Source organism: Barbus barbus (genome assembly GCF_936440315.1).
Source record: "Barbus barbus genome assembly, chromosome: 29".
Classification (NCBI taxonomy): domain Eukaryota; kingdom Metazoa; phylum Chordata; class Actinopteri; order Cypriniformes; family Cyprinidae; genus Barbus; species Barbus barbus.
Window position 1 is genome coordinate 26,172,785 of NC_136757.1, and position 26,140 is coordinate 26,198,924.

A 26,140-nucleotide genomic window follows, 5' to 3' on the forward strand; every position below is an offset into this window, starting at 1 on the left:
TTTCTTCTGCTTTTAGATTTATAAAACAGCATCTGACTATAAGCGTGTATAAAAGCCATTAATAACAGAACGAGTCTCACTGCTCCTGATAAGGGATGTAAAGACATTGGATTGCAGTAAGAAATTCACGAGAATGAGGGTTTGATGATTCATTGGCTGCTCTCTGGCAGAGAACAAGAACAATATTCAGAGCTGGAAGGTCTTTGAATGTCAAAGGAAACATGACTGTCATCTGCTCACATAAACCTCTGCTACTTCACTATGAAAGTACTTGCATAGACAATCTGACATCAGCACATGACTAGAGAAAAACTTGGATCAAATCAAAGTTAGAGAGGGCGAGATGCAATGCAGATCAATGGCACAAATACAGTAGGTTATTGTAAACAAATTCCACCTACTGCAACTTAATCTTAGGTCAGTTGCTACCTTCAATTTTTAAGTATATTTCAAATTGGCTGTACAAGTCAATTCAGCTTGAATTATATTAAACTGACTTAAAAAATTGAGTTGAATCTCATATAGCTTAAAACAAGAAGTTGAATTTGGTTAAATTATTTTGACGAGTTAAAGTTATGTTGCTATGACTTATTGATCGTACTGTTTTTTTATGATATAAACCCTACTTTGACTCTTGAAGTGTTTCCTCGTGCCATCAGTGATCCCTGTAAATCAAACATGCATCTTTCAGACCCTCGACGTGAAGCTGGGTTTCATTTAGTCCAGAATCAAACACCAGTTTCACAGAACAACACAAAAATCCCAGCAGGAAATGAAAGCCGAGCTGAACAGGATGTTCTCTGTTCTGTCTCTTGCTCTTTCCTGAGAACATTAAAAGCAGGTTCTGGAACAGGTTTACTGCCACCTTTATCAAATGCACGGATGTACAACGTGCAGATACACACACTCACACATTAAAAAAAGGGAAACAAAACACAACTGTCCCTTTTGTATTTGATGAGCTACTACTGCAAACACTGACATACTGTCAGCTCCAAACGTCTGAGACATTTATCATTTAATATAACATCTATTAGAAATTACACTATCTTTGTGAAATAAGTCATTTGTTGCATTTATTTGATCAAAATACAGTAAATATTGTGAAATATTATTACAATCTGAATGCAGAATTTATTCCTGTGATCAAAGCTGAATTTTCAGCATCATTACTTTTCAGTGTCACATAATCATTTAATATGCTGATTTGCTGCTCAATAAATATTTTTTTTTTATTATCATCAATGTTGAAAAAATATCTATTTTAATATCTTTATATTAAAATTATTTTTTAATTAAAGTTATTATTTTTGTGGAAACTGTGATACATTACTTTCATTATTCTTTGAAATAGAGATCTTTTTTAACATTACAAATGTCTTCACTGTCACTTTTGATCAATTTAATGCATCACTTCTGAATAAAAGTATTAATTTCTTTCAAAACTGACTGCAAACTTTTGAATGATACTGTATATTATCAGCATAATTTAAAATTTCTTAGTATTTGATTTGTCTTTTTTTAAGTGCAGAATCTAAATTTTTTTTGATTCATTGATTCATTTACGATTCAAAATCCTGCAATTTTCCAGGTTTGAAGTCTCACACTTTTGGAGCTCACTATTGAGTGAGGTCTGAAACTAAAAATAATCATATGTTTTACTATTCAGGCATGTTTTTCCCCACAACATAAATTCATGTGGTGAGTGTCCACGAGTTAATATTATAGTGCTACTTTTCATATAACTGCATATTAAAAACACAAAATAGATGTTTAGCACTAAATCTACTCTATGTACATATATTCTTCTATATATTTATCAGAGGTCCAGATAATAAACAAGGCTCTAAATGTCAGTGTCTGCTCCCGAAGTCTTTCTATACTTGTGTCACCTCTAGATAAAAAAAACGTCTTAAGGACCTCAGACTTCTACAGTACGGTGATTCCTAAAGACCTTAGGATTACACTACCCTCTACTGGCCGACAAAGGAGCGCGCAAGCAGGATTTGCAACAAAGCAAAACTATCGTCCGATTTGAAGACGTCACAAGTCTTCTTCCATGCTGAAGCTACTTCTACGACTGCTCGTTTTGGACGCTCCCGGGGAAACCGAGGAAAGCAGGGGATCGGCGCCCCCTACGGGCGACAGAGCGCTGCTGTCATCCATCAAAATATCCCCTAACCCCATATCCGCCATCAGGGCTGGATTGAACACGGAGGCCACGGGGTCGTCCAGCTCGGCGAAGCTGAGTGTCCCGAGGTCCAGAGGGCTGGTGACCGTCCCGCCTACTGAGGAGGTGGAAGAAGGCGGAGATAAGAACGAAGAGGGCGTGGTCTGGTTGAGGGACAGAAGGGTCTTGGAGAGGTCGTTGCTGGGGTTGTGATCCAGAGTTAAAGTCTGAGTCTGGGTCAGTGTGGAGTCAGAGATCTGAGATGATGAGATGCCGTGGAGACGAGCTTGCATTTCCAGCTCCTGTCGATCACACAGGCTCAATCATTAAACTGCATTTACATCCGTACAACATGCATATCAAATCACAACTTAAGGAAATGACAATTAGGCATATTTGTCTCAAGATGCCAATTAGAGTTGAACAAAGGTCAGCTTTGTGCAAACTACCGGCGGGATTGTAGACATCTATCTGCTGCCTAATACACATGGATACAGCAGTTTAGCACGAGTGGCTATCAGAAAGCAACAGTGCACAGACTCCATCTTTCTTTTTCGTCAGTAAGAGTAAAGAAATTATGTGGAAGAAAGTAGGTTTGGATCAGGACACAATTCAAGCTGGAATCAAATTATAGTCCATTTAGAGTCTTAAGTAGGTCCATTGCTCCAATTTGAAAAATCTAATAATATATACAGCCGTGGTCAGAAATATTGGCACCCTTGGCAAATATGATCAAAGAAGGCTCTGAAAATAAACTTTCATTATTAATCCTTTTTATCCTTTATTTTTTTGTGAAGTAGCTTTAAGAAAGGAGCTAGAGCAGTGAAAATTTCCATTTCCACCAATAATTAAGAATTTCCAATCAACAGAAAATGTTACGAAACTGCCTGGAAGAGGACGTGTGTCTATATCATCCTAATGCACGGTGAGAAGGAGATTTTGAGTGGACAAAGACTCTCCAAGGACCACAGCTGGAGAATTGCAGAAAATAGTTGAGTCTCGGGGTCAGAAAAACTTTAAAAAAAAAAATTGTCAAACAGCCCCTACATCACCACATGTTGTTTGGGAGGGTTTCAAGAAAAATTCTCCTAAATCATCCAAAAACAAACTCCAGCATATTCAGTTATCAGACACGACTGGAACTTCAAATGGGACTGGCTTCTATGGTCAGATGAAACTAAAAAATGAGCTTTTTAGCAGCAAACAGTCAAGATGGGTTTGGTGAACACAGCGATAAAAAGTACCCCATGTGTACAATGAAATATACTGCTGTAGTTTAGATGTTGTGTGCCTATATTTCTGCTGGAGGTCCTGGACATCTTGTTTAGACACATGGCATCATGGATTCTATCAAATACCAACAGATAAAAAATCAACAAGTGACTGACTCTGTTAGAAATCTTATAATGGGCCATGTTTGGATCTTCCAACCGTACAATAATCCAAACACAAACCTCAAAAACAACACAAAAATGAGTCACTGAGCACAAAACCAAGCTTCTGCTGGCCATTCCAGTCCTCTGACCTGAACCCTGTAGAAAATGAGTGAGGTGAACTGAAGAGAAGAAGAACCAACATGGAGCTGGGAATCTGAAGGATCTGGAGTGATTCTGGATGAAGGAATGGTCTCTGATCTCTTGTCAGGTGTTCTCTAACCTCATCAGGCATTATAGGAGAACATTTAGAGCTGTTAAACTGACAAATGGAGGTTTCAAAAAGTATTGAATAAAAGGGTGCCGTTAATTGTGGCCAATGTATATTAGAGAAAAACATTTATTTCATAATGATATTTCCCCCCATTTTAAATTCTTATTTAAGGAAATGAAATGTTAGATTTTTGTGAATTTTTTAAATAAAAGATCAAAAGGATTAACAATGCAGATTAATTTTCACAGCCTTCTTTGATCATATTCACCAAGGTTAATAATTCTGCCAATAATTCTGACCACGACTGTAAAATAAAAGAAACCTAAATCATCACTCACGTTTCACATTTCCCGTGTAGTGTTATTATTCACTAAAACTAAAAATATAAAAAAATAACTTTTACTAAAACAAAAAAATTCATTTTCATTCATTGAAAAAAAATAAAATCTAAATATTAGATGAAAACGAGAAGTGTTGCCTTGAAATAAAATAAGTGTAATTTTAAGTACTAAAAATACGAAAACCAAAAAGCTTAATAAAATACTGAAAAAATAATACTAAAATAACACTGCTTCCATGGTGATTTTGGGGAAAACCTGTGGAATGGAATATTAAAAAATAAAAATAAATAATAGAAAAAAATAGAACTGTTAAGAAAATAATGACAAAAAAATAAAAATGGCAAAAAATAATAATAACAAAACTGCTAAAACAAACTAAAGTAAAAATGAAATTATAAATAGTACAATAATAGTACATAAATAATACTATTATTACTAATAATAATTCAGTGGTGATTTGGGGGAAAATTGTGGAATGGATTTAAATAGGGTAAAAGAGATTTTGTGGAAATCTATGCGGCAGCATACCTGAATGCGCAGCAGCAGGCTGCGGTTGGCGTGTTCAAGTTTCCTCTGTCTCGTCTCCATCTCTTTGGCCCTCTGCTGCTCCTTCTGTAGCTTACGGATGTAGTCAACTGACGACTTTAGGATGGTGCCCTTGTTCCAGCGCATCTCGCTGTTGAGAAAACACATGCAGGCCCTCTTAAAATGAAAGACACTTGCACTGAACAAAGTCACGTTAATAAGACGACTAGAGTGAGGAAAACGTCTAAAACCACAGATTTTTTGTTTTTGTTTTTTTAATTGCCACTTAAAAAGAAAATTCATCAAAATGATATTTTTAAATTCAGGTACAACAAAATAATTCTCTTAAGACTTTTTGTATTGTCATAACTTAAATGATCTTTTAAATTGAATTCATTCACCACTGGAAACTGTTGAAAACCAGACAGAAGTGAGAACGAGAGCAGTGATACTGACGGGTCAGAGGACTTTGGAATGAGAGCTCCAAGTTCCTTAATGCGGTCGTTAATGTTGAACCTTCTTCTCCTCTCAACTGCAAAACACACAAAAAAAAATGTTCACATACTTTAAATTGATGGGAATGACTAGACAGGCAAGATGTTTGTTTCAGATAAAGTGAAATATAATTCACTTCCTTATACTCTACCAAGGATGATTAACCTTCAGGTTTTCATGTGCACATAGTGATGACAGAAACTGCAGGTAAAATCTGCAAGAAATCAAACTCACTCAAGTTATGGTTGTCTTTTTTCTGTCTCTCCTTCATAAAAGCTTTTGTCTCGGCATCTATAGAAAAACACACACACAATATAGCAATTTATATTTAATCTTACAGGGGAAGTGTGCGATTTCTTTGTCACTTGCATCGACAGACAAAAATGCCAAAATAATGACTGTTTCCAAACAGGTATCCTGAACAGTCTCTCCGCCCACCATATATTTGACCTGTTGCCCTCAGGTAGGCGCTTCAGATCGATAAAGACTCGAACCTCTAGACTCAGGGACAGTTTCTTCCCATGGGCCATAAGAACACTAAATAATCCAATGAATTAATTATTTATTTATGGTTATGCTGATATAGTTATTTATTTATTTTAATATTTTGTATACTTTTTATTGTAGTAACCTATTATGAAATGTCTTATGATGTTTTTAACATTGTATTATGTGTTTCTATATTGCACTAAGGGGAGTTGAACTGTAATTTCGTTGTATTTTAATACAAGGACAATAAACTAAACTATTTATTATCGCGGTAGTAAAATAAGATAAAGGAAGTATATCACTTCACCTTTAAGCTATTATGTTAGCTAAATAACATTCACAAATAACATCTGCACTTCTTTTATTCCAAATGTCACTTCTAATTTATTGCAACTGCTACTAAAACATCAGTTTTACTTTAATTTTTTTAAAATTTTTAATCCACGCTGGGCAGTGACTGATGAATGATGGGTATTTCGACTAATCACTTAGTCACAAGTTCTGCAAAAGCATAAATATCCACTGATACGATAATGAATCATATGCAACAATGACTGTTGCATATCTGAACTGGGAACTGCTGTGAAATTGGGAAATGGCAAATGTGGTGTGTAACTCTGCTGATGCAGTCAGACTGACTCGACTGGCTGGTGAAGGATTGGTGCCAGAGAAATGAGGAAGAGGAAGCAGCGAAATAAAGAGATGGAAGACCACAGAGGGAGATACACACCGGTCAGCTCTCTCTTGACATTCTGCAGGTCTGCAGGGCAGGAGCTGCTGACGGTGATGGTGGGGGCCGCCATGCCTTGACTGCTGTACACATCCAGGAGGTTTCCTGAGACCGGCAGCTGTTGAAACCAATCACAACGAATTAAACCAGGACCCCACCCACTGCATTATCTGGTCAGAGGCCGCCTCACTGCCACATGGTGCACCGTAAGGATAACCTTCATTCAGTTCAGATAACCACAAACATGAACCTTCATATCTGAGGGGTGGCATCTTTAACAATGGCCAAACGGCTCTGTGTGCACGCTTATTTGTAAAGTGAAACAAACCAGATAAGGCAAGAACTATCATATGGAGAAAATCTGCAAATTTGCGTAAATACAAAGCAATTTGGAGGGAAAAAATACAAATACATAAACTGTCCTCTGTTAGTCCTTACTGAAAATTTGAGAACACAGAGCACATCTAACCACAAATTTGTTTAATTTCTTAATAAAATCATTCATGTAAATCTCCACACAATAACCAAGTTATCCTGCTTGCGTTTCATAAATGAGCAGATGCATTAAGAGCACTGAAAACAAAACTACAAACTACAACCTTGACATTGTTGGAATATTTAAACCAGTTACAGAAGATTCATAAACATGCTTGAAGTTTCAAACGAGAAAATGCATTTCATTCATCTTGACAAACAGAGCCAGCCTGAAAGGCGACTTTTTATTTTGTAAAACTGATTAGGTGTGCAGAAATCAATTATTTAAGATCCATCTTAAGCTGAATCTGCTGTTCTGAGGCATAGAGATGCTCAAATAAACCCAACAGATCGTTCACAACATGCTACGATTATTTAAAATGTCATAAAACAAACCTATCTGTCTTTAAAGCAAAACTAAAACCCAAACCTACCATCTTCCCACGGCATTTACACAGGACAAGCAATCCCATAGTTAAAATGCACTCAAATTTACCTCAATCTTGCCTTTTTTCTTTTCATTCTCCGGCAGTAAAACCAGAATCCTCATGTTCTCTTACACACCCGCAAAGTTCTTCCTCTTTCTGTGCGTTTCTCCGTAAAAAGGGACGTTTAGAAATGGGGAAATATCTTTTGGAGTCTTAAATAAAAGGGCAAGCTTGCCACAGAAATCAACTTGTGCACACACACGTTCAGTCGCCAGCGTTTCTGCATGTGTGTGTGTGTGTGCGGCAGCTCTCCGTCACTCCTCTGTGGCGTGCCGACCCCACCCATTGTGAGCCATGTGTTAGAAGTTTATATTTGCTTCCAATGTTTCAAGCCCACATTCAACCCAAACGTCCCGAATGCAAACACTACACTGACAATATGCAAGCATATGAGTCTAAGTTAACCTTTAATCATAACTGGTTACACAAGCGCCTCTACCTGAACTCCTCCCAGACTCAACTGAAAATTACTGATCTGAAAACCGAAATTGTATTTCCAAAGCAATGGCATGTCAGAGCAGGATTCACTTGGAGACAAATTTGCTTGCATAAGACTAAGGCAGAATTGTGGGCTTCAATCAATTACTGGAAATTATGATAAATGGCTGTTGCATCATCATTATCATCAGTGAATTAAAAAAAAATTAAACGCTGTTCCAAAAAGTCATGCAAAACAAGTTCAACAAACTTTACTCAATCAGTTCTTAAGAAATAGATGACAAAAGCATTTGCGTTGCTCAATTGATCCTTCACAAAGTTGAGGATGTTGCTACATACCGTGTTGGGAAGCTGCAAACCCGAGTCGATCAGTGTCATAAATTCATCGTTTAAACTCGATTCCAGGCTGATGATGTCATCGATGACGTCTTCGATCTGTGCATTTAAAACAGAGAAAAAACAGCTTGTAGATAGTTTTAGATTCCTTGTGACACAAAAATCTGCTTTAAAGTGGATTTCCGCCATGAGTCAGATGGATGTTTAAATAACACACTACACAGCAGTTTCCAGAGTGACACACCGGCCACATGGAGATGAGAAACACAGACATCCGATTCAAAGCCCAATAAAAGTCTCGAACCTTAGCCAGCTTGTATTTCATCGTAGCGTTTTCCAGTCAGTGGTTTTGACTGGGAAGGGTCCTTCAGTACGTACACAGGAGAAATACAGGACTGAAAGACTTTAATAGCCAAGCCCACACAAAGTGCAAAGTGTGCTGGGGTCATTGAGCCATGAGTGTGATATTTACCAGCACAATGAGGTACCAAAAGCAAAGTGCCCAAGAGAGTCTGGCCGACTTCACGCAGACTCGACAAAGCGCGCTATTGTATTTAGCAAACGCGAGGCGCATTCTTCAAAAGGATCTTTCCGAGTCTCAGAGCCAAACACTTAATTAGTTGTCTAGCATACTCTAAATGGCTTAAGACTTGAGATTATTAGGACAATAATTATTGGTTAGCATGGTTTTGTAAGCATGTGAAATTCACTATGTCTAGCAACATAAGTGGCCTAAAGTACAAGCTGGCTGGAGAGTAAAACCTTTTCCTGTCAATACAGCATTGCTTGATAACACAATGCTAAACTCTGACTTCTCACACAAGTTGTATATCATATTCAGAATGAAGGTGAATGGTGGATGTGCTGTTATCTTATCTGGGGCAGATTTGAGATACTGTATGTTGAAGAAATCTACAGGAATATCTCTATTGTAATTAGGAGCAGGAATTGTAAAGGTTATCTTGTCATTTTTCATGTGAAAGTAGGCCAAAGCATGCATGTATGTATGTAATATATATATATACTACACTACTGTTCAATAGTTTGGGTAAGTAATTTTGTTTTTTTTTGTAAAGAAACTAATACTTATATTCAGCCAGGATGCATTAGAATTGATCAAAGCTGACAGTAAAGACATTTATAATGCTACAAAAGTTTCTATTTCAAATTAACATTCATTTATTCATCAAAGAATCCTGAAAATATGCATTACAGTTTCCACAAAAATATTAAGCAGTACAGCTGTTTTCAATTTAAAACAAATTCTTAAGCAGCAAATCAGCATATCAGAATGATTTCTGAAGGATCATGTGACACTGAAGACTGGAGTAATGATGCTGAAAATTCAGCTTTGCATCACAGGAATAAATTAGATTTGAAAATATATCAAAAGAGAAATCAGTTATTTTAAAGTTTTCACAGTATTTTGGGTCAAATAAATTTGGCCTTGTTTTGCAGAATAGACCCCAAATATTTGAACGTTAATGCATATAAATAAAATCAATATGACACCTTTAACTTTCTAAAGGAAATGTTCCTGGTCTATTATCAACAATTCATCAGTGCATGTTACATAAATGTTTTCATAATCTTTCATCAAAATCATGAGGTAAAGAAAGCCATCTCTCGATTTCTCTGCTAATGTAACGAAGGGCAAACAGGAGGGAAATAAAATTTACCAATAATAGTATCGTTTTTATTATTTTAGCCAAACTTTTTATGATCCAATACAATCCCAGCAAAGATAACTAAGCCCATCTATATTATTATTTCCTGCAGATTCTGCACCAAAAAAGCCATTTCATGTTAAAATATTAATTTCAAGAATCCCTATTTTTAAAGCTCATATTCAGGGCTGAATTTGGACCGCTAACAATAAGGTTAACACGCCAGGGCCATGGGTTCAATTCCATGCATAAATGCATGACCTAATAAATAATATACCTCAAATTCAATATAGGTCACATTAGATAAAAGCTTCTGCTAAATGCAGAAATATAAATGTTTGTGGGTACTTTTCTAAAAATCAAATATTAAGATGGGCGGACAATAAAACAGACACAAATACTGCTAGAATTACATTGAAGAAGTAGAATCATGGCCTCAAGTAACACTAAAATCTAGTTACTAAGCAGAGATAGTAAAGGTTATATTGTACTTGTGCAGTGAAAATAGGTCAGAGCACAGAGCATTATGCTGTCACTGTTTGTGTAAATGGGTCATCTTTTGTTATGGCATTGGCTCAATGACTCTTATCTTTACAATTTTATAACTTTATTGCCACGATGTAGTACAATTTAAATGACATAATTTGGAGAATGAAATAGATCAACTAAGATAAACTATCTTTCAAATGTTTGGGGTTGGTAAAGTTTTATGTTTTTTTTTTTTTTTTTTAAAAAGTGTCTTATGCTCACCAAGGCTGCATACACTACTGTTACTAAGTTTGAACTGTAAGATTGGTTGGTAAATGTTTTTGTTTTTGAGCAGACTAATTCTAACATATACGTATATTATAACATACTGTAAGGACAGTAATATTGTGAAATATTATTACAAATTAAAGTAACTGTTTTCTATGTGAATATATTTTAAAATGCAATTTATTCCTGTGACGCAAAGCTGAATTTTCAGCATCATTCCTTCAGAAATCATTCTAATATGCTGATCTGCTGCTCAAAAAACTTTTCTTATTATTGTGGAAATTTCTTACTTTTGTGGAAACCCTGATGCATATTTTCAGGATTCTTTGATGAATAGGAATTTCAGAAGAACAGCATTTATTTGAAATAGAAGTCTTTTGTAACACTGTAAAGGACTTTACTTTCACTTTTGATCAATTTAATGTATCCTTGCTGAAGAAAAAAAAAAAAAAGTACATCTGTGATGTTGCTTTTAAGACATAAGGGCTTTGCTTCAAAACCATCATCTATGCTGCTAACCACTTTCTTGGCAATATAAATGCTAAAACAGAAACATCTGATCTGGGTTCAGTTCATACCTCTTCTTTGTTTGATCCCAGGCTGAGCACAGCCAGAGGGCTGCTGGGAGTGCTACTGGCCGCAGGGGCCAACTCAGGGGCGGAGGCGGGCTGGGGCAAGGGCGATGTCGCCAGAGTCTGATTGGCTATTTTATTGCCAAGGGTGTGAGAGAGGTATTGCTTCACTTGCTGCCTCTGAGCTTGCTGGATGTGGTACTTTGTCGGGTTTTCCAAGTGAGTTTGAACCTGAGATTCAAACACAGGACAACCCATAGAGTAAACAGTATTTCAACATCCAAATCATCATATTTCATGTTTATTTTTTATAGATGATTATACCTTCAGCACTTCCACGGGCACCTGGGTCGGGGTGGCCGGCAGGGCAGATGCGACAGAGATGGCAGGGGTGGCGCCAGTGGGCCGCTGCTGAGCGCTGGAGGCCTGTTTTTGGGCCTCCCGTCTCTCCTGGTCCTGAGCCTGCTGTCGCATCAGCTCCTGCCTCATCAACACGCGTGACGTCATCACAGAGCCGGCTGGGGTCACGGGGTCAGCAGAGGTCACAGAGCCACTACGGGGGCAGACGATGAGAATGTAAATCAGCTTAGAGTACCACGCTACACCCCCGTGCTATAATCATATTACCACAAGCTATTTCTGAAACACAGGGCTGAGAGTTCACCACCGAGACAGAGATCAATTTAAGACAGACAGCGTGAGAACAGCAACTTAAAACACAAGACGGTTAAAAATAATGATCTCTTATTTGCCATAGCACGAAATTTTACTTGTCATATGTCAAACTCCAAAACTGCATTTCTCATAAAACCAAAAACTGATTAAAATAGTAAATTTCCTATTCATAAGGTCTTGTTTTGCATACTTCTTTGATGAGAAATATCAAAATTTAATGGCTTTTTCTGCCTGAGGCAAATCGGGAGAATATAGTTAACCAATAATATGACTGCTCTACATTATTCCATCAGCATATTGTTTCACATGGAAACACAACACATTGTGGACGTTAAATGCAGTGCAAATGCGATTTTATGCTGTCAATATGTCAACATAATTGATGTTTATTTTCACACATACATATTCATTCATATTGTTATCATTTTCATCAGTGCACGTTATTCCAAAGAAACAAAATGTTTGTTTTCAGAATATTTCATCAAAATAAAAATAACAGACAAAAATAATAAAAATGAAAATATATGAATTAAACTTTTGAAAAACTATGAATGAATAAAAAAATATATATACACATTTAAATAAAATATAAACATCACCTCTGAAACTACTTCCTATTTGTTTCAACTCCTCTCGTCCAGTCATTTAAAATGACCACTTCTCATAATCCAATCAACTCACAGAGAAAATAAAGTTGTCTCATATTTATCTAATTGACTTTCCCTTTCACCATCAACATTTTATTCATTTAGCAGACACTTTTATCCTAAAAGATTGAAGAATGTGAATAATACAAACAGAAAATGTCCTTTGTAACATTATCAAGCTGTGCTATCAATGAACACTGCTTACATAACAACAAGAGAGAAAAATAAATCAAATCTCTCTGTACAGTCTCACATTTCCTACAACGGCCTTCACGTTCCTTTCACACGGACTCGTTTTTTCTGATGAGTCATTCTGGGAAGTCCCAGAGCGAACGGAAAACAAGCAGCCAAGACCACGCTGCCTCAAACACACTGTTTGCAAGAAGAAAAAAACAAAGAATACTATGTCAGGCTGATCATCCTGTCAGATAAACCTGAGAGACTGTGGGAACTTTGAAACACTCGTATAATTGATTTATCTTAAAAAACACTCGGCTATGTAATTCTACAAACACAAACCACTATCCTAAACATATTACTCCATAATCAATACGTTTTTTTTGTAAGAAGAGCTGTGGAAAGAGGTATTATGATTGATCGGGTGTTTAGATTTGTGCTGAATCACCAGGAAGTCCCTGGAACTCAATGCCCCGTCTAAACACCTTCAGGACAGCATGCACAGACCTGCCTCATCGCAGGAAAAAAACAAACATGCGGCACTCACACAAATGGGCACAAAAACAGTGCTTAATTTCACATAAAATAAGCAATGTAATTAATGCTAAAAAACTGAAGAATGTAAAAGATCTCAACAATTCAGAAGAACAGTAACTGCCGGTAAACTCCCGTGGGGTGAAGCTGATTATACCGTACACAAAATCAATACGTCACAGCAAAATATGATCAAAAACACAGAGCATGCAGGAAGTAAAACAGATACAACTGCGGTTCTCTCATAAGCGTATCTGGCATGCGGTCACAGTCTAAATGTGTAGGTGAGAGTACAAAAACAAACAGGAAGTGCTTTTATAATTGTGGTAACCAGACTCACCTTGGGATGATGGGTTGACTCTTCAGCTCGTAGAAGGTGTCCGAATCGGTGGAAAAAACGTCTTCTACCTCAATGTCTGCCACAATCCCAGACTCAGGAAGAAGAGGTTCAACACTGAGAAAGGAAGAACACAGCTACATCAATTACTGTCAGTCCACAAACTTCTCCTGTAATCTGACATGTTGATGCAGAGACCGTGAACAGGAGGGGTGTAAAGTAAAATCCTGGGATTAATAAAGACTCCCAGTCACTAACCACAGTTCCTCATTCCCAATACTGTTAATACATCACTGTCTTTGTATTTTATAGGCATGGTTTTTCCCGCCATCAATCTATCATTTAATACATACACCCAAACCAAAGTTTTAATGTTATAATCATGCACTTTAAATATGCAAAATCTTAATTTAAATATCATGCATTATATATTTGGATAAAAGCATCTGATAAATGACAATGTAAATATATATACCCACACATACAATAAACCAGTTTTAAAAAGCATTAATTTATTATTAATTGCAGCATGCTTTTTAGACCTGAATGCCCTTTATTTTACATATTTTTTAAAAGTCTAGTGTATGAAGAACACTTGCTCATAAGTGCTCATATTTTGAGCATTGAGCATCAAAATCTAGTGTGCCTACATGGACAGTATTCTTGGCCAACAAAACTTTAAGAGCATAAATGCCCCAAAACTAGTCAGCTTCTCATCCATGCAACATTTTTGGCACTGATCCCAAAGAGTGATGTCTATGTAGGCAGATCACAAGGGTTTGAGACACATCCAGTACCTTACCAGTATGCTACTATAACAGAAAGGTGACAAAAACATCTACAACATGAGCATGAAATAAGATAGCATCCACAGAGAGCTCTAAATGCATTTCTAGATGACATACCTAAAGCCTCCTCTGGAATAATCCAAGTGATGTAATCAGATCAAACGTTATCAAACGAAAGTATTCCGGTAAATCCGGTTTGTAAACCCCATCAACTCATGATCTGCATCTGAATCCCGGATTGATACGACGCTGTCACGATGATTTGCACGGTGTAAAGGCGAGATTTTACGTTTCGCTAGTGTTTTGGTTTCACTAGGTGGCCATGTTTATGCCACTCCGCGCACACGAAGCTCCTATCCTCCGGTGAAATTACGAAACCTACTATGATGAAGGTTTAGCTCATGTATATTAAAAAGCTCATTTAGACGTGGCTTGGTAACCTTCCTGGAGCTGTCAGCCAGAATGCCAAATTAATATTCATTAACCAAGCCTTCGCTATTACTTAATTGGCCAGCTGACTAGCGCCCACTCGCGCCTTTGGACCAATCAGCTTGGCGGTCTGGGGAGGGCTAATTAATATTCATGAGCCAAACCTTCAGCGTGTACCCGGCCTTTAGAGACTCCAGTTTTTCAGTCTGCTTAACTTTCGCCAAATACCCAAAATTAAACGAAAATGGTTAAAATACAAGAAAATCGTCCCTAAATTTAAATAGCCAGTGTTTTCCAAGAAAAATAAATAAATACAGCTTTATTAAAAATAGACAAATGGAAAAGCCCAACATCAGCCAGAGGGAGTCACTGCATCAATATAAATGTATTTCTTTTTTATTCTACTCTTATTTTTTAATTCATTTCTATATTTCTTTAATTGGCTTACCATCACAATACAATATACGCTTTTTTGCAGTATTGTAATATAAGAATGGATGTATGTATTTTCAATCTATTTTAATCAGTTTTATATTATTTCTAAGTGTAAACAAAGAGACTTTACACTTTCAAAAACGTTTAATTAATCTAATGTATTTATTGCATCAATAATAATAATTCCTTGTTGTAATACTATATTTTACTGTTACTGTACTAAACAACTACCACAAGTGTGATAATGTGACAATAAAGAATCTTGAACTTTGAAAGCACATTATGCAACAATGGCTATTTAAGATATACAAAGCTAAACTTTTATGGTAATTGGGCTATAGGGAGAAAAATCAGACGTCGTGTCTTTTTTCTGAGGATAGCAAATGAAAAACACATGCTTTTAGGGTACAAAAGGAGCAAAATAACGTGTGCTCAGCAAGCATTCAGTCAATGCAAGCAAGAACTTGAGAAGGAAGGACAGCAAAAACAGGGATAAAGAAAAAGGGAAAATGTGTGGGTAGATTTGCTGAGTCATATCCCGTGAAATCTGAGGCTCAGGACCGAAATGACAAAACAAAGCCTCCGGTTAAACGGCTCTTGTGGGTCGGAGTAACACAGACAGGCATTCCAGAGGAATTTTTTGGCAGGGTGGAAGGGAGGGAGGTTAGTTTTAAAGGTTGAGGCCGGTTAAATGGCTTTGAGGTTTGGTTTGAGGAATTTAAGGAGTCGGTTCTTTTGATATTCTGAAAATTCTCACATATGGGGCACTTCAGGGAGCCTACACAACTCATTTATTTTTTTTAGCTTTCAATAATATATTGTTTTTGGCTTCATGTACGTGATTACTTTTGCAACTTTGAAGTACAGGACTTTGGTACCCATTATGATCTGAAAGTGCTACAGAAAGAAAGTAGAGTGCATTTGAATTCTCATGCATAAAAAGATTGTCATGTGCCAACAGTGCCATGGCTTCTTCCTCTTGCACGCTATATTTAGAGACTTGCATTTTACACAAAAACAATAATTGCAATGTAACATTGTAATATTTGCACAAAAACAATAATTGCAATGACCAACATCTGCTTTTGGTTACTGTGCATAATAATCGTAATATTTTAATAATTTGAATAGAAATTACCTTTGAATAAATGCATACACTCCTTTGAATACAGTCAAGTTTTACTAAAACTAAAATGCATAACCTTAAAAAACACAAAACCAAAAGGAACAATCTGCTTCTGAATCTACACATTAAAACTTTACTATCAGCACTGCAATGAATGCAAAATGTTGATGCAACAAAGAACAAGCATCCAAGTACACTGATGTGCTTATAAAGTATCTAGTTTATCTTCCAGGGGTTGTCAATACTTTACATCTCTAACATGAAGTATCCTTAGGATGTTGAATTAATTTTAATCTAGTGAACTATGATTAATGCATGCAGCGGCAAAACAACACAAAATCACTTTGTTGTTTGAATTAGTCATTAAAACCAGAGAGTTTATGTGATGCTCGTTCACTCACTTGATGAGATTGACAGATTCGGCTGAGTCTAAGATGACGTAGAAGGTCTGAGGAAGCTCGTGCGGCGCCTGTTGCCCAGGTAACGCCACTTCCGGTCTGCCCTTCTCGGGTTTGACTGAGGCCAGGCTGGACATTTCTCCAGTTGTAAAATGGTACTTAAAAAGAGCAAAGTAACCGAGAATGATGCTAATCTGAGCTAAAGTTCAGAAACAAAATAAAACCAGTTGTTTTCGGAAGAGGCTAAAACAGAGGACCGCTAGCGAGATGTTTACTGCACAACTGGTCTAAGCGTTTCCCCAGATTCCCGTGTCGAGGCTTTCTTTATCAGTCTGCACTACAGCCTGATGAAAAATAATTGCGTCTTGGGAGTCCAAAGTCCTTAGTTCCTCTATCAGAGTCTGGCTGCTGTGAAACAGTTATCTCTCTCTCTTCTCCGCACACTGAGGGGAGTAAATCTGACTGGAAAACCCCACAGTGACGCGCCATGATCAGCCGAGTGTGGACAGACAGACGAGCGAACCAATGGCTGTGCAGGGTGGGCGGGGCTTCACAGCGATCAGCCAATAGACGACCGATAGAATACTTGTTTACTTCAAACATTAGCTCAGCCTTTGATGTAACATTACAAACTATGTCGTCATTCTTCAGTTTTAGATGATGAAGCTCTGTGTCTGGCTGTGATATTCAAATGAAAAGAATAACAAAATTATAATAATGACGATGAAATGAATACACTGTGAGCATATGGTATGGCACATTATTTGCTTATGTAGACAAAAATATTTAATTTAAGATTAATTTATTATAGGCTATGCATAGGTATGTGTTTTTGACACAACAACTTTTTTTTAAGCTTTAGATGCATAAATTCCATGTATTTGTGAGACCTATTACATTTGATAAACTATTATATAGGCCAAGCTAGTTTGTATCTCCTCCTTATATATATGAGACCCTGGACAACAAAACCAGTCACAAGGGTAGATATTTGGAAACTGAGATTTATACATCATCTGAAAGCTTTCCATTACTGTGTGGTTTGTTAGGATGGGACAATATTTGGCTGAGATACAGCTATTTGAAAATCTGGAATCTGAGCGTGCATAAAAAAATCAAAATATTGAGAAAATCACCTTTAAATATGTCCAAATGAAATTCATAGCAATACATATTACTAATTACGTTTTAATATATTTATGGTAGGAAATTGACAAAATATCTTAATGGAACATGATCTTTACTTGATTTTTGGCATAAAAGAAAAATCTATAACTTTGACCCATACAATGTAATTTTTGAATGAATGAGACACTCTTTTTGTTCTTTTATTACTTTAATTCATAAACATTTTCATGATCTTGCACAGATTTCATTGGGATATTAACATACAATGGTACCCAGTGGCCTGCCACTAATTTAATCAACAATAATAATTATAATAGTACTTGAAATAACAGTAATACCCATTATGTGTACAATAAACCAGGAAAACGATAGCATGTATACTTGTGCCATATAGTGTCATGGTTTGGCTAATAGGATTGAAAAAACAACTAATGTATCAAAGCTCGTAATGCAGCCATTTCTTGGTTTTCTGAGAGTGTGTTTCTGAGCAAAATAACACGGCGTGAACTGTCCTTGAGAAGATAAATGTTTTACAAATCCCTCTCTGCTGATTTGTTGCAGACGTACATCAAGAGTCAGCAAAAAACTGTCAGGAGGCGCTCATTCCACTACCTTGGGTTTGGCATGCTGTGATGATGCCAGAGAGCAGAGGAGAAGGAATGGTAGATCATCTCTAGGCAGGTAATCATTAACATCTATGAGCAAAACAGCCTCAACATTGCTCTCTTTAGCTTCCATATATAAAAGAAACCTGCTTGACCAAATTTACAATAAATAGTGTTTAAAAGTTTGGCATGTAACAAAGTAATCGTCCTCATGGCAAAATGGAATTTGGTGCAATAGAACTAGGTTATAAACATGAACAAGTTTAGAACCCTCAAGTCAAAATTCCGGTGTAGGAACAGATTACATCATCATCAGACTGTCTGTGCTATTCATGGAATCTTTTGGTATGCAGATCTGAGGATATACAATATATACAATGTAACATTTATTCTCTGTTCTGCACCACAGAGATGTAACGGTTTCTCCCAAATGATTCTTGCCACAGAATAATCCACTGTGTTATTCCTCCATATTAAAGACTAGAAACTCTGTTTTTACACTGAATGTACGTATGCAGGAAAACTGAATTCCTGATCCAATCATATCATATATTTATAAACACAAAGCTGTTCCCTTGATCAAACAATAAAATAGCACCTCTGTTTCTGTATATGACACTTAATGTCAGATAGTTTTGCTTAAAAATGCACAATTGGTCAGATATCCTTGCTAAAATGAACTACAGTGTATTTCATCTGTGAGATTTCAGAGAAATATATCCTTTAAAAACAGTTTACAAATAGATTTTGTGGATTAAGGGATGAAGAATAGAAACTATTAAAAATCTAATTTCATGCATTAACTTCCAATTATTGTCGGACCTTTGTATTTTGGTAGTGTTCATCATTTGGTTCATTGCAGTTTACTAACTTCACTACAATTACCTCAAGGAGTAAAAAAGACAATGAATATCGGTATTAAACAAAAAAAGAAAGGTAAAGAAACAAAAAATGTGATAGAAAACATTTTCTAATACACATTTTCTGCAGTATACTTTGGTAAAAAGCAATCGTGAAAAACAATGTGAAGATAAGCACAAGGCTGCAAAATATCAGTAAGGCAGGATATCAAGAGCAATAATACTGAGAGAAGCAGGAAGATGAATGCGTGTGTAAGCGTGAGTGACGGGCAGGCTCAACTGAGGATCTGGGAATGACCAGTACAAGTCGTAAACATATGGACGTGAACACACGCAGCCCAAAGCCATGCACTGCCATCAACAGTCCAAAAACCTCTGAGGAAGGAAACCACAGGCAGGCTGGAGGCTGGTGGACTGGGAAAACACAACGACTGGCTCATCTTCACTTACTCCAGCGATGTCTTTGACAACTAAAGAGCAAGATTAAAGCAATATCAAACACAAAAAAGGTAAAGCAGTTCTCAATGAGTCATCAGGCGTTCACAGTGGCAAATAACTGGATTCAAAAGAGGAAATGAAAATGAAGCTCTTTCTAAAACAGCGAATATCTACCTCTGGAAAAAGTGGTGAAACGAGAGAACTTTTCTTGAGCTGGGATTTACCACAATGCTCAGAAGTCCATTTAAAACTGCACATAACAAAGATCAAACACCAAAGCTCATCGACAATACCTAACCCACAAAACTGGGCTCAGAGGAATAAGTTATATTTACAAATGAATTCGTCCTTTAATCTTTTGCACTTTTCATACACAAATACAACACTGTTGAAAACGTTTGATATCCTCATCAAAACTTTGACCTTTTTTTATTTATATATATATTCTATATTTATCAAAACACCCTCTAAATAAGGCAGGGATATCATTGAGTTTACAATGATCAAAACTAGCCTGATTCATACATACCCTCATCATGACCTAAAATCCTCATATTATCTTATCTCATATTGTCTTATCAAATGCCACAACACCCCTGCATTCATAAAATCACTCATGCACACTCAAAAAACAGGATAAAATCTCTGTTATCCTGTAGGGAGAGCCCTGTAAAGTCCTTTGATTGAAACGTTCCCATTACACACGTTTTGTTTTCCCCTACAGTTGGAGCAAAAGGGACAGTCTTAGGTGTGAATCTCACAAAAACATGTCCAGGTCATATTTCTATGGAAGCCTGTTTCCACCACGGAGTAAAAATAAATAAATAAATAAAAAGGTAAATGCGAATTTGTTTCATCATTCAGAATCACAATTTTGAGTTTATATCTCACAACACAAAGAGAAAAAAATTATTGTCATAATTGCAAGATTTTTATTTTTTTTTGTTCAGAATTCTGAATTAACGTCCCACAATTTTTTTTTTTTTGTCTAAAAAATAAATAAGGTATGTGTGACTTTTTGTCTCCATTCTGCCTTTTTTCTCAGAACTGGAATTTTTTCTCAGAATCTCACAACTCTGAGTTTATATAAAATCAAAATTCCGAGACAAAAACTCTATATTGGACATAAAAGGTCACCTTATTTTTTTTATCCCATGGCAGAAACAAGCTTCCATATATTTCACCCCAAAATAAAAATATTTTATTTAAATTAAAAAATGCTTATTTTTTAGCACCATTAAGTTTTTATTTTTTTACATTGTGGCATTATTTTAATTACAGTTAAGATGTTTTGTAATTCCTATTATTCTCAATAGTTCTCATCAGATTCTCATTACTGTAAATCAGCATAAATTAAAGACAGTACAACATATAATACTACACTTTATAAATATTTGACAATTTAAATAATATATATCATTTATTTCACCTTACAGTAATGAGATTTGTACTAATAAACCATGTCACAGTGCAACAAAAATCTTAATGGTCATTAAAATAAGCTTCCTTTATTTTACTTAAATGCAAAATAAAGTTTCTCAATTGATATTAAATTTGGGTTGACACGTTCTTGACAGGTTCCTTGACATTCACCCCTAGAATGTGTGTGTGCTACGATGAGCGTCCACTAGATGGCACAGTAAATTTGTTGGTGTTTTCTGAGCTGAAGGACCGTGGAGTCAACAGGAAGCACATATTTCTGTCGGTTGTGAGTGGTTAAAACCGCTTAATAAATATTCCTGCTATGTTCCAGCAGTTCCTGATTACCACACGTTTCTGTGATAAACACAGGCTTGCATAGCTGAACAACAGTTCATGTGGCCAATCCTGTCACAAATCCACTACTAAATGCAATAGCCGATGTTTAACATGTAATCGAAATGTGAAATCCAGAATTTGATCCTCTTACCAAGCGGATTATTGCATTAATATTGGCAGGATTCATAGTCTACTGACTTTTACTGATTTAAAACCAACAAAATCAGTCACTCCCTCCAACTTCTGGTTGTGTAAACTAGGGTATTTCACTGTAGACTCTCTAGGTCAGTGGTGCGAGATCATCAGCTCGTTAGGAGAGAGCTCCATGAACTGAACTAATGAGCTGATGATCTCAGTCAGGTGTGTTAAGTCAAAGAGACATGCAAAATGTGCAGAGCAGGGGGACTGGAATTGAGGTCACCTGCTTTAGGTCACCTAAACTTTTCATGAAACCAGGCCAAACATTCACACAGAGCCACCAAAGCGTCTCACTTCACAAAACCATAGCCTCAGTCGAGAAACCACTTCACAACACCTCGAGATTTGGCAGAAACAGTCGATTTAACATAGAAACTGCTAGCGGTCGAAAGAGTTGATGAATGTAATCAAGTGTGCGCACTTTTGTCAGATTGTTCCAAACACTGGTCACTCACACAAGATGAGCAATACACGGAGAAACGTACCTGTAGATATTTCATGCAATTTACAACTGACAATTAATACAGATGTGTGTAAGAGAGAAGGTATACGCGTGTGTGTGTGTGTGTTTTTGTCTATTATATCCTGTTGCTGTGATCACATTTATACAGTTTGTGTGTGCAAAATGATATCAGGTTTTCAGCCAATCATGTGCTTTCTCCCGTAAGTACTGACTCCTCCCCTTCTTCCTCGAGGGCCTCGGATATCGGGCCGTTTGACTGCAGCTCCTCACCCCTGCCGGCTCTCGATAAGACCTCCATCCAACGTCGCTGCAGTTCCTCACAGTCGGCACTGAAGTAAACGGTCAAATGACTCTGGCTCATTTTGAAGGCGTTGCGACGTTCTAGACGGTCACTTGATTCGGGTAGAGACACCTCGAACCCGATAAGGGGAATACTGCGCTGGGCTTTGACATCCTGTGCGTATGGAGAGAGAAAGAGAGAAGAAAAGATCAATACTTCACTGGTCAACCATTAACTGACCATTGTGAACCGCATTAGTCATGGATTGAACACTAAGGCCTTGTTTACACCTGGTGTTAACATCTGTTTGATCACATGGTAGTAACATGCATGTCAAATGCATCTCCTATAAACGTGTGAATGTCATGTTGACGTCAAACAAGCATATGCACTACCGTTCAAAGGTTTGGGCTTGTAAGATTTTCAGTGTTTTTGAAAGAAGTCTCTTATGCTCACCAAGGCTGCATTCATTTGATCAAAAATACAGTTAAAATGGTAATATTGTGAAATATTATTACAGTTTAAAATAGCTGTTTTCTATTTGAATATATTTTAAAATGTAATTTATTCCTGTGATGCAAAGCTGAATTTTGATCATTATTATTCCAGCCTTCAGTGCCACATGATCCTTCAGAAATCATTCTAATATGCTGATTTGCTGCTCAACAGACATTTCTTATTATTATCAATGCTGAAAACAGTTCATATTTTTTTGTGGAAAGTCTAATGGAAAGTTTCTTTTAGGATTCTTTGATGAATAGAAAAATCAAAAGAACAGCATTTATTTAAAATAGAAATCTTTTATAGCATTATAAATGTCTTTACTGTGACTTGTAATCAATTAAATGCATCCATGCTAAATAAAATCTGGGAAAAAAATTTTTTAAAGACCCCAAATTAGTAAACAGTAATGTAAATATTTAGGCTTTTTGATAACTTTTCAATCATGCATGTAATTTCTTTCAAAGCCACTTTACACGATGGTTGATTGACAGGTGAGTAAGCGGTCTTCCGCTACTGTCTAAGATGCATCAGGAGAGCCTAAAGCACAAAATGCATATTTATACCAGGTGTAAATGGTATCACAGTGATGCAGTAGTTTAACCCTTTATCGGGCGAAGAACCATATTTGGTAACTTAATCGACCATTCATAATGGCGTTTACACGCCTCTCCGTGAGCTCGTAAAAGCGCATGGATTTCTCCCAGCCAATCAACGGATGTCAGTCTACGTCACAGATAGTAACACCATGGCATCTGACCAATCAGGAGTTGCCGGGCCGTTACAAACTTCAGTGTCATTCTGCAATTTCAGAAAGACGGATCTACGCTCCTACCTACTCAGACACAAACATTAATAACAGCGAAACGAACAATGGTAAGTTAATGAAACGCACACATTATGTGGTTGAATAGTTGTGTTAAATGCTGAGATCAATGTTGTTTGTTTAGGATGTCTAGAAATGAGTGAACGTTGGACATCATGTGATCATATTTGATCATATGCCATTTGTCAAAAATGCAGAAATATGAACTCGCATCCATATTTTGCAATAACACATTTACGTACCATCATGTATAAACCTGAGGATTAGATTCGTCTTACCTGCGGAGCACCATAGATATACAGCACCAGTGGCTCATTGTCAGGGATGACAAACCAGGCCTTCTGCCACCCACGTCCACTTCCTTTCTCCATATGATGAAGGAAACTACACAACACGCTGTTCTCCGCTGCCACTGAGGCCTGTTTCTGCAGGAAAAAGAGGAGAATAAAATATAGACCACCACTAGCTTTCACGCTTTGGGTTGCCAGATGTCACGAGTTTAAATCTGCCATCAAACCTCTAGAATGGAGCGGCGTCTCTGTGTGCTGTTGCTCAGACTGGCCGGAGAGGGCGGCACTCCCACTAACGTGGTGTAGCAGTCTATACACACGCGGTTGGCTCGGTTGTTATCATACAACAGACGGGCACGGAACTCCGAACACTTCCCACACACCACCTGAAATCAAGAGGATCCATGTCAGCTCACTGTGTCAAAGAGCATGTCAGATAACACAGGCATGGTGTAACATACATGTCCACAGGCTTTGCAGTGATGTCGTCTTTTGGTAATAGAGTTGAAAGGCTCCTGACACTTCATGCACAGCGTAACCTCTTTCTCCCGGATTGGAGTGGGCGCTCGCTTTCCAAGCTCTGTGCAATTCTGAAAACAAAGAGCGGTCAGAGAATATTGCAGTGGCCACAAATCCTAGCCAACACCTAAAACGTGGGTTAAAATGTCATTGCATTAGAGCTAGTTATCATAAAAGGTTTAAAAAGTTATGTGATTAAATGCCACTTGGTTTGATATTTTCTTAACTAATGTAATGACATTCATACATTTTTAAGTGTGGGTTTTTATGCATCAAAAGACTTTTTGGAGCCACTATATTTTGTAGTTATTCATACAGATCAGGAGTTTTTAAACATTTTGACGCCCAGATATGTCAATCCCTTCATAAAATATAAATGCTATATATTTTCATGTATGAAGACCCGCTTAAACTGTGGAAAAACTATAATCGTGTAAAATATTATCTGGAAAATATTTTAATTATTTAGTATATATATAATATACTTAAGTTGACATCTTTTTTTGATTTGATTAATATCATGATTTACAACCAGTGTTTAGAAAGCAGAAAGAAAAGATCATTGTTAATTAATTACTTAAAAAATTTATTACATTTTAAAACTATTATTTTAACACATATACACATATATATATATATATATATATATATATACACTTTTGTAATATAAAACTGAAAAAAAAAATCTAATATTCATTATATATATATATATATATATATATATATATATATATATATATATAATTCAGAATATATATAATATTCATATATATAAAAATATATATTTTTATAATATTCGAATATATGGTTTAGTAATATTTCAATATATGTTAGTAATATATATATATTTTTTAATGTGCATGTTGTAAATCCTTTTGATCTTTTATTTAAAAAATTCACAAAAATCTAACCTTTCATTGGATAATAAGAATTTAAAATGGGGGGAAATATCATTATGACATAAATGTTTTTCTCTAATATACATTGGCCACAATTAACGGCACCCTTTTATTTAATACTTTTTGAAACCTCCATTTGCCAGTTTAACAGCTCTAAATCTTCTCCTATAATGCCTGATGAGGTTAGAGAACACCTGACAAGAGATCAGAGACCATTCCTTCATCCAGAATCACTCCAGATCCTTCAGATTCCCCGCTCCATGTTGGTGCTTCTTCTCTTTAGTTCAACTCATTTTCTACAGGGTTCAGGTCAGAGGACTGGAATGGCCAGCAGAAGCTTGGTTTTGTGCTCAGTGACCCATTTTTGTGTTGTTTTTGAGGTTTGTGTTTGGATTATTGTACGGTTGGAAGATCCAAACATGGCCCATTATAAGATTTCTAACAGAGTCCGTCCCTTATTGATTTTTTTATCTGTTGGTATTTGATAGAATCCATGATGCCATGTGTCTAAATAAGATGTCCAGGACCTCCAGCAGAAATATAGGCCCACAACATCTAAAATACAGCAGTATATTTCATTGGACACATGGGGTACTTTTTAACCCTGTGTTCACTAAACCCATCTCGAGTGTTTGCTGCTAAAAACTCAATTTTTAGTTTCATCTGACCATAGAAGCCAGTCCCATTTGAAGTGCCAGTTG

The 26,140-nt window shown here is 36.5% G+C and overlaps 3 protein-coding genes across 4 annotated transcripts in view; 1 reads left to right on the forward strand and 2 right to left on the reverse strand.

The window, feature by feature from the left end:
- LOC306849309 (uncharacterized protein) overlaps positions 1-19,327 on the forward strand; it is a 32,037-nt gene extending 12,710 nt beyond the window's left edge. Inside the window, exon 7 of the transcript XR_013782306.1 lies at positions 18,364-19,327. The gene's annotated coding sequence lies outside the window, so the exon portion shown is untranslated. The remainder of the gene's footprint in view (positions 1-18,363) is intronic.
- Positions 1,313-17,177, reverse strand: LOC306849308 (transcription factor E3-like). Of its 2 annotated transcripts, none has more exons than XM_079384239.1 (10): positions 16,678-17,177; positions 13,502-13,615; positions 11,453-11,681; positions 11,135-11,359; positions 8,137-8,232; positions 6,398-6,515; positions 5,413-5,469; positions 5,140-5,215; positions 4,687-4,834; positions 1,313-2,472 (listed from the first exon to the last, which is right to left on the reverse strand). In XM_079384239.1, the coding sequence occupies exons 1-10, from the start codon at positions 16,809-16,811 to the stop codon at positions 2,044-2,046; spliced, it is 1,626 nt and encodes a 541-aa protein (XP_079240365.1). In that variant the 5' UTR covers positions 16,812-17,177; the 3' UTR covers positions 1,313-2,043. The 2 variants fall into 2 exon arrangements, with proteins under 2 accessions (XP_079240365.1, XP_079240366.1); XM_079384240.1 differs by lacking the exon at positions 16,678-17,177 and adding an exon at positions 14,404-14,648.
- A 1,325-nt stretch (positions 19,328-20,652) lies between the features above and the next one.
- The window catches only part of LOC306849302 (FYVE, RhoGEF and PH domain-containing protein 1-like), a 50,439-nt gene continuing 44,951 nt past the window's right edge, over positions 20,653-26,140 (reverse strand). The window contains exons 14-17 of the mRNA XM_079384232.1: positions 24,483-24,611; positions 24,249-24,407; positions 24,010-24,156; positions 20,653-22,578 (exon numbers count right to left, since the gene is read on the reverse strand). Of these exons, the coding sequence (XP_079240358.1) occupies positions 22,309-22,578; positions 24,010-24,156; positions 24,249-24,407; positions 24,483-24,611 (705 nt within the window). The 3' untranslated portion in view covers positions 20,653-22,308. The remainder of the gene's footprint in view (positions 22,579-24,009; positions 24,157-24,248; positions 24,408-24,482; positions 24,612-26,140) is intronic.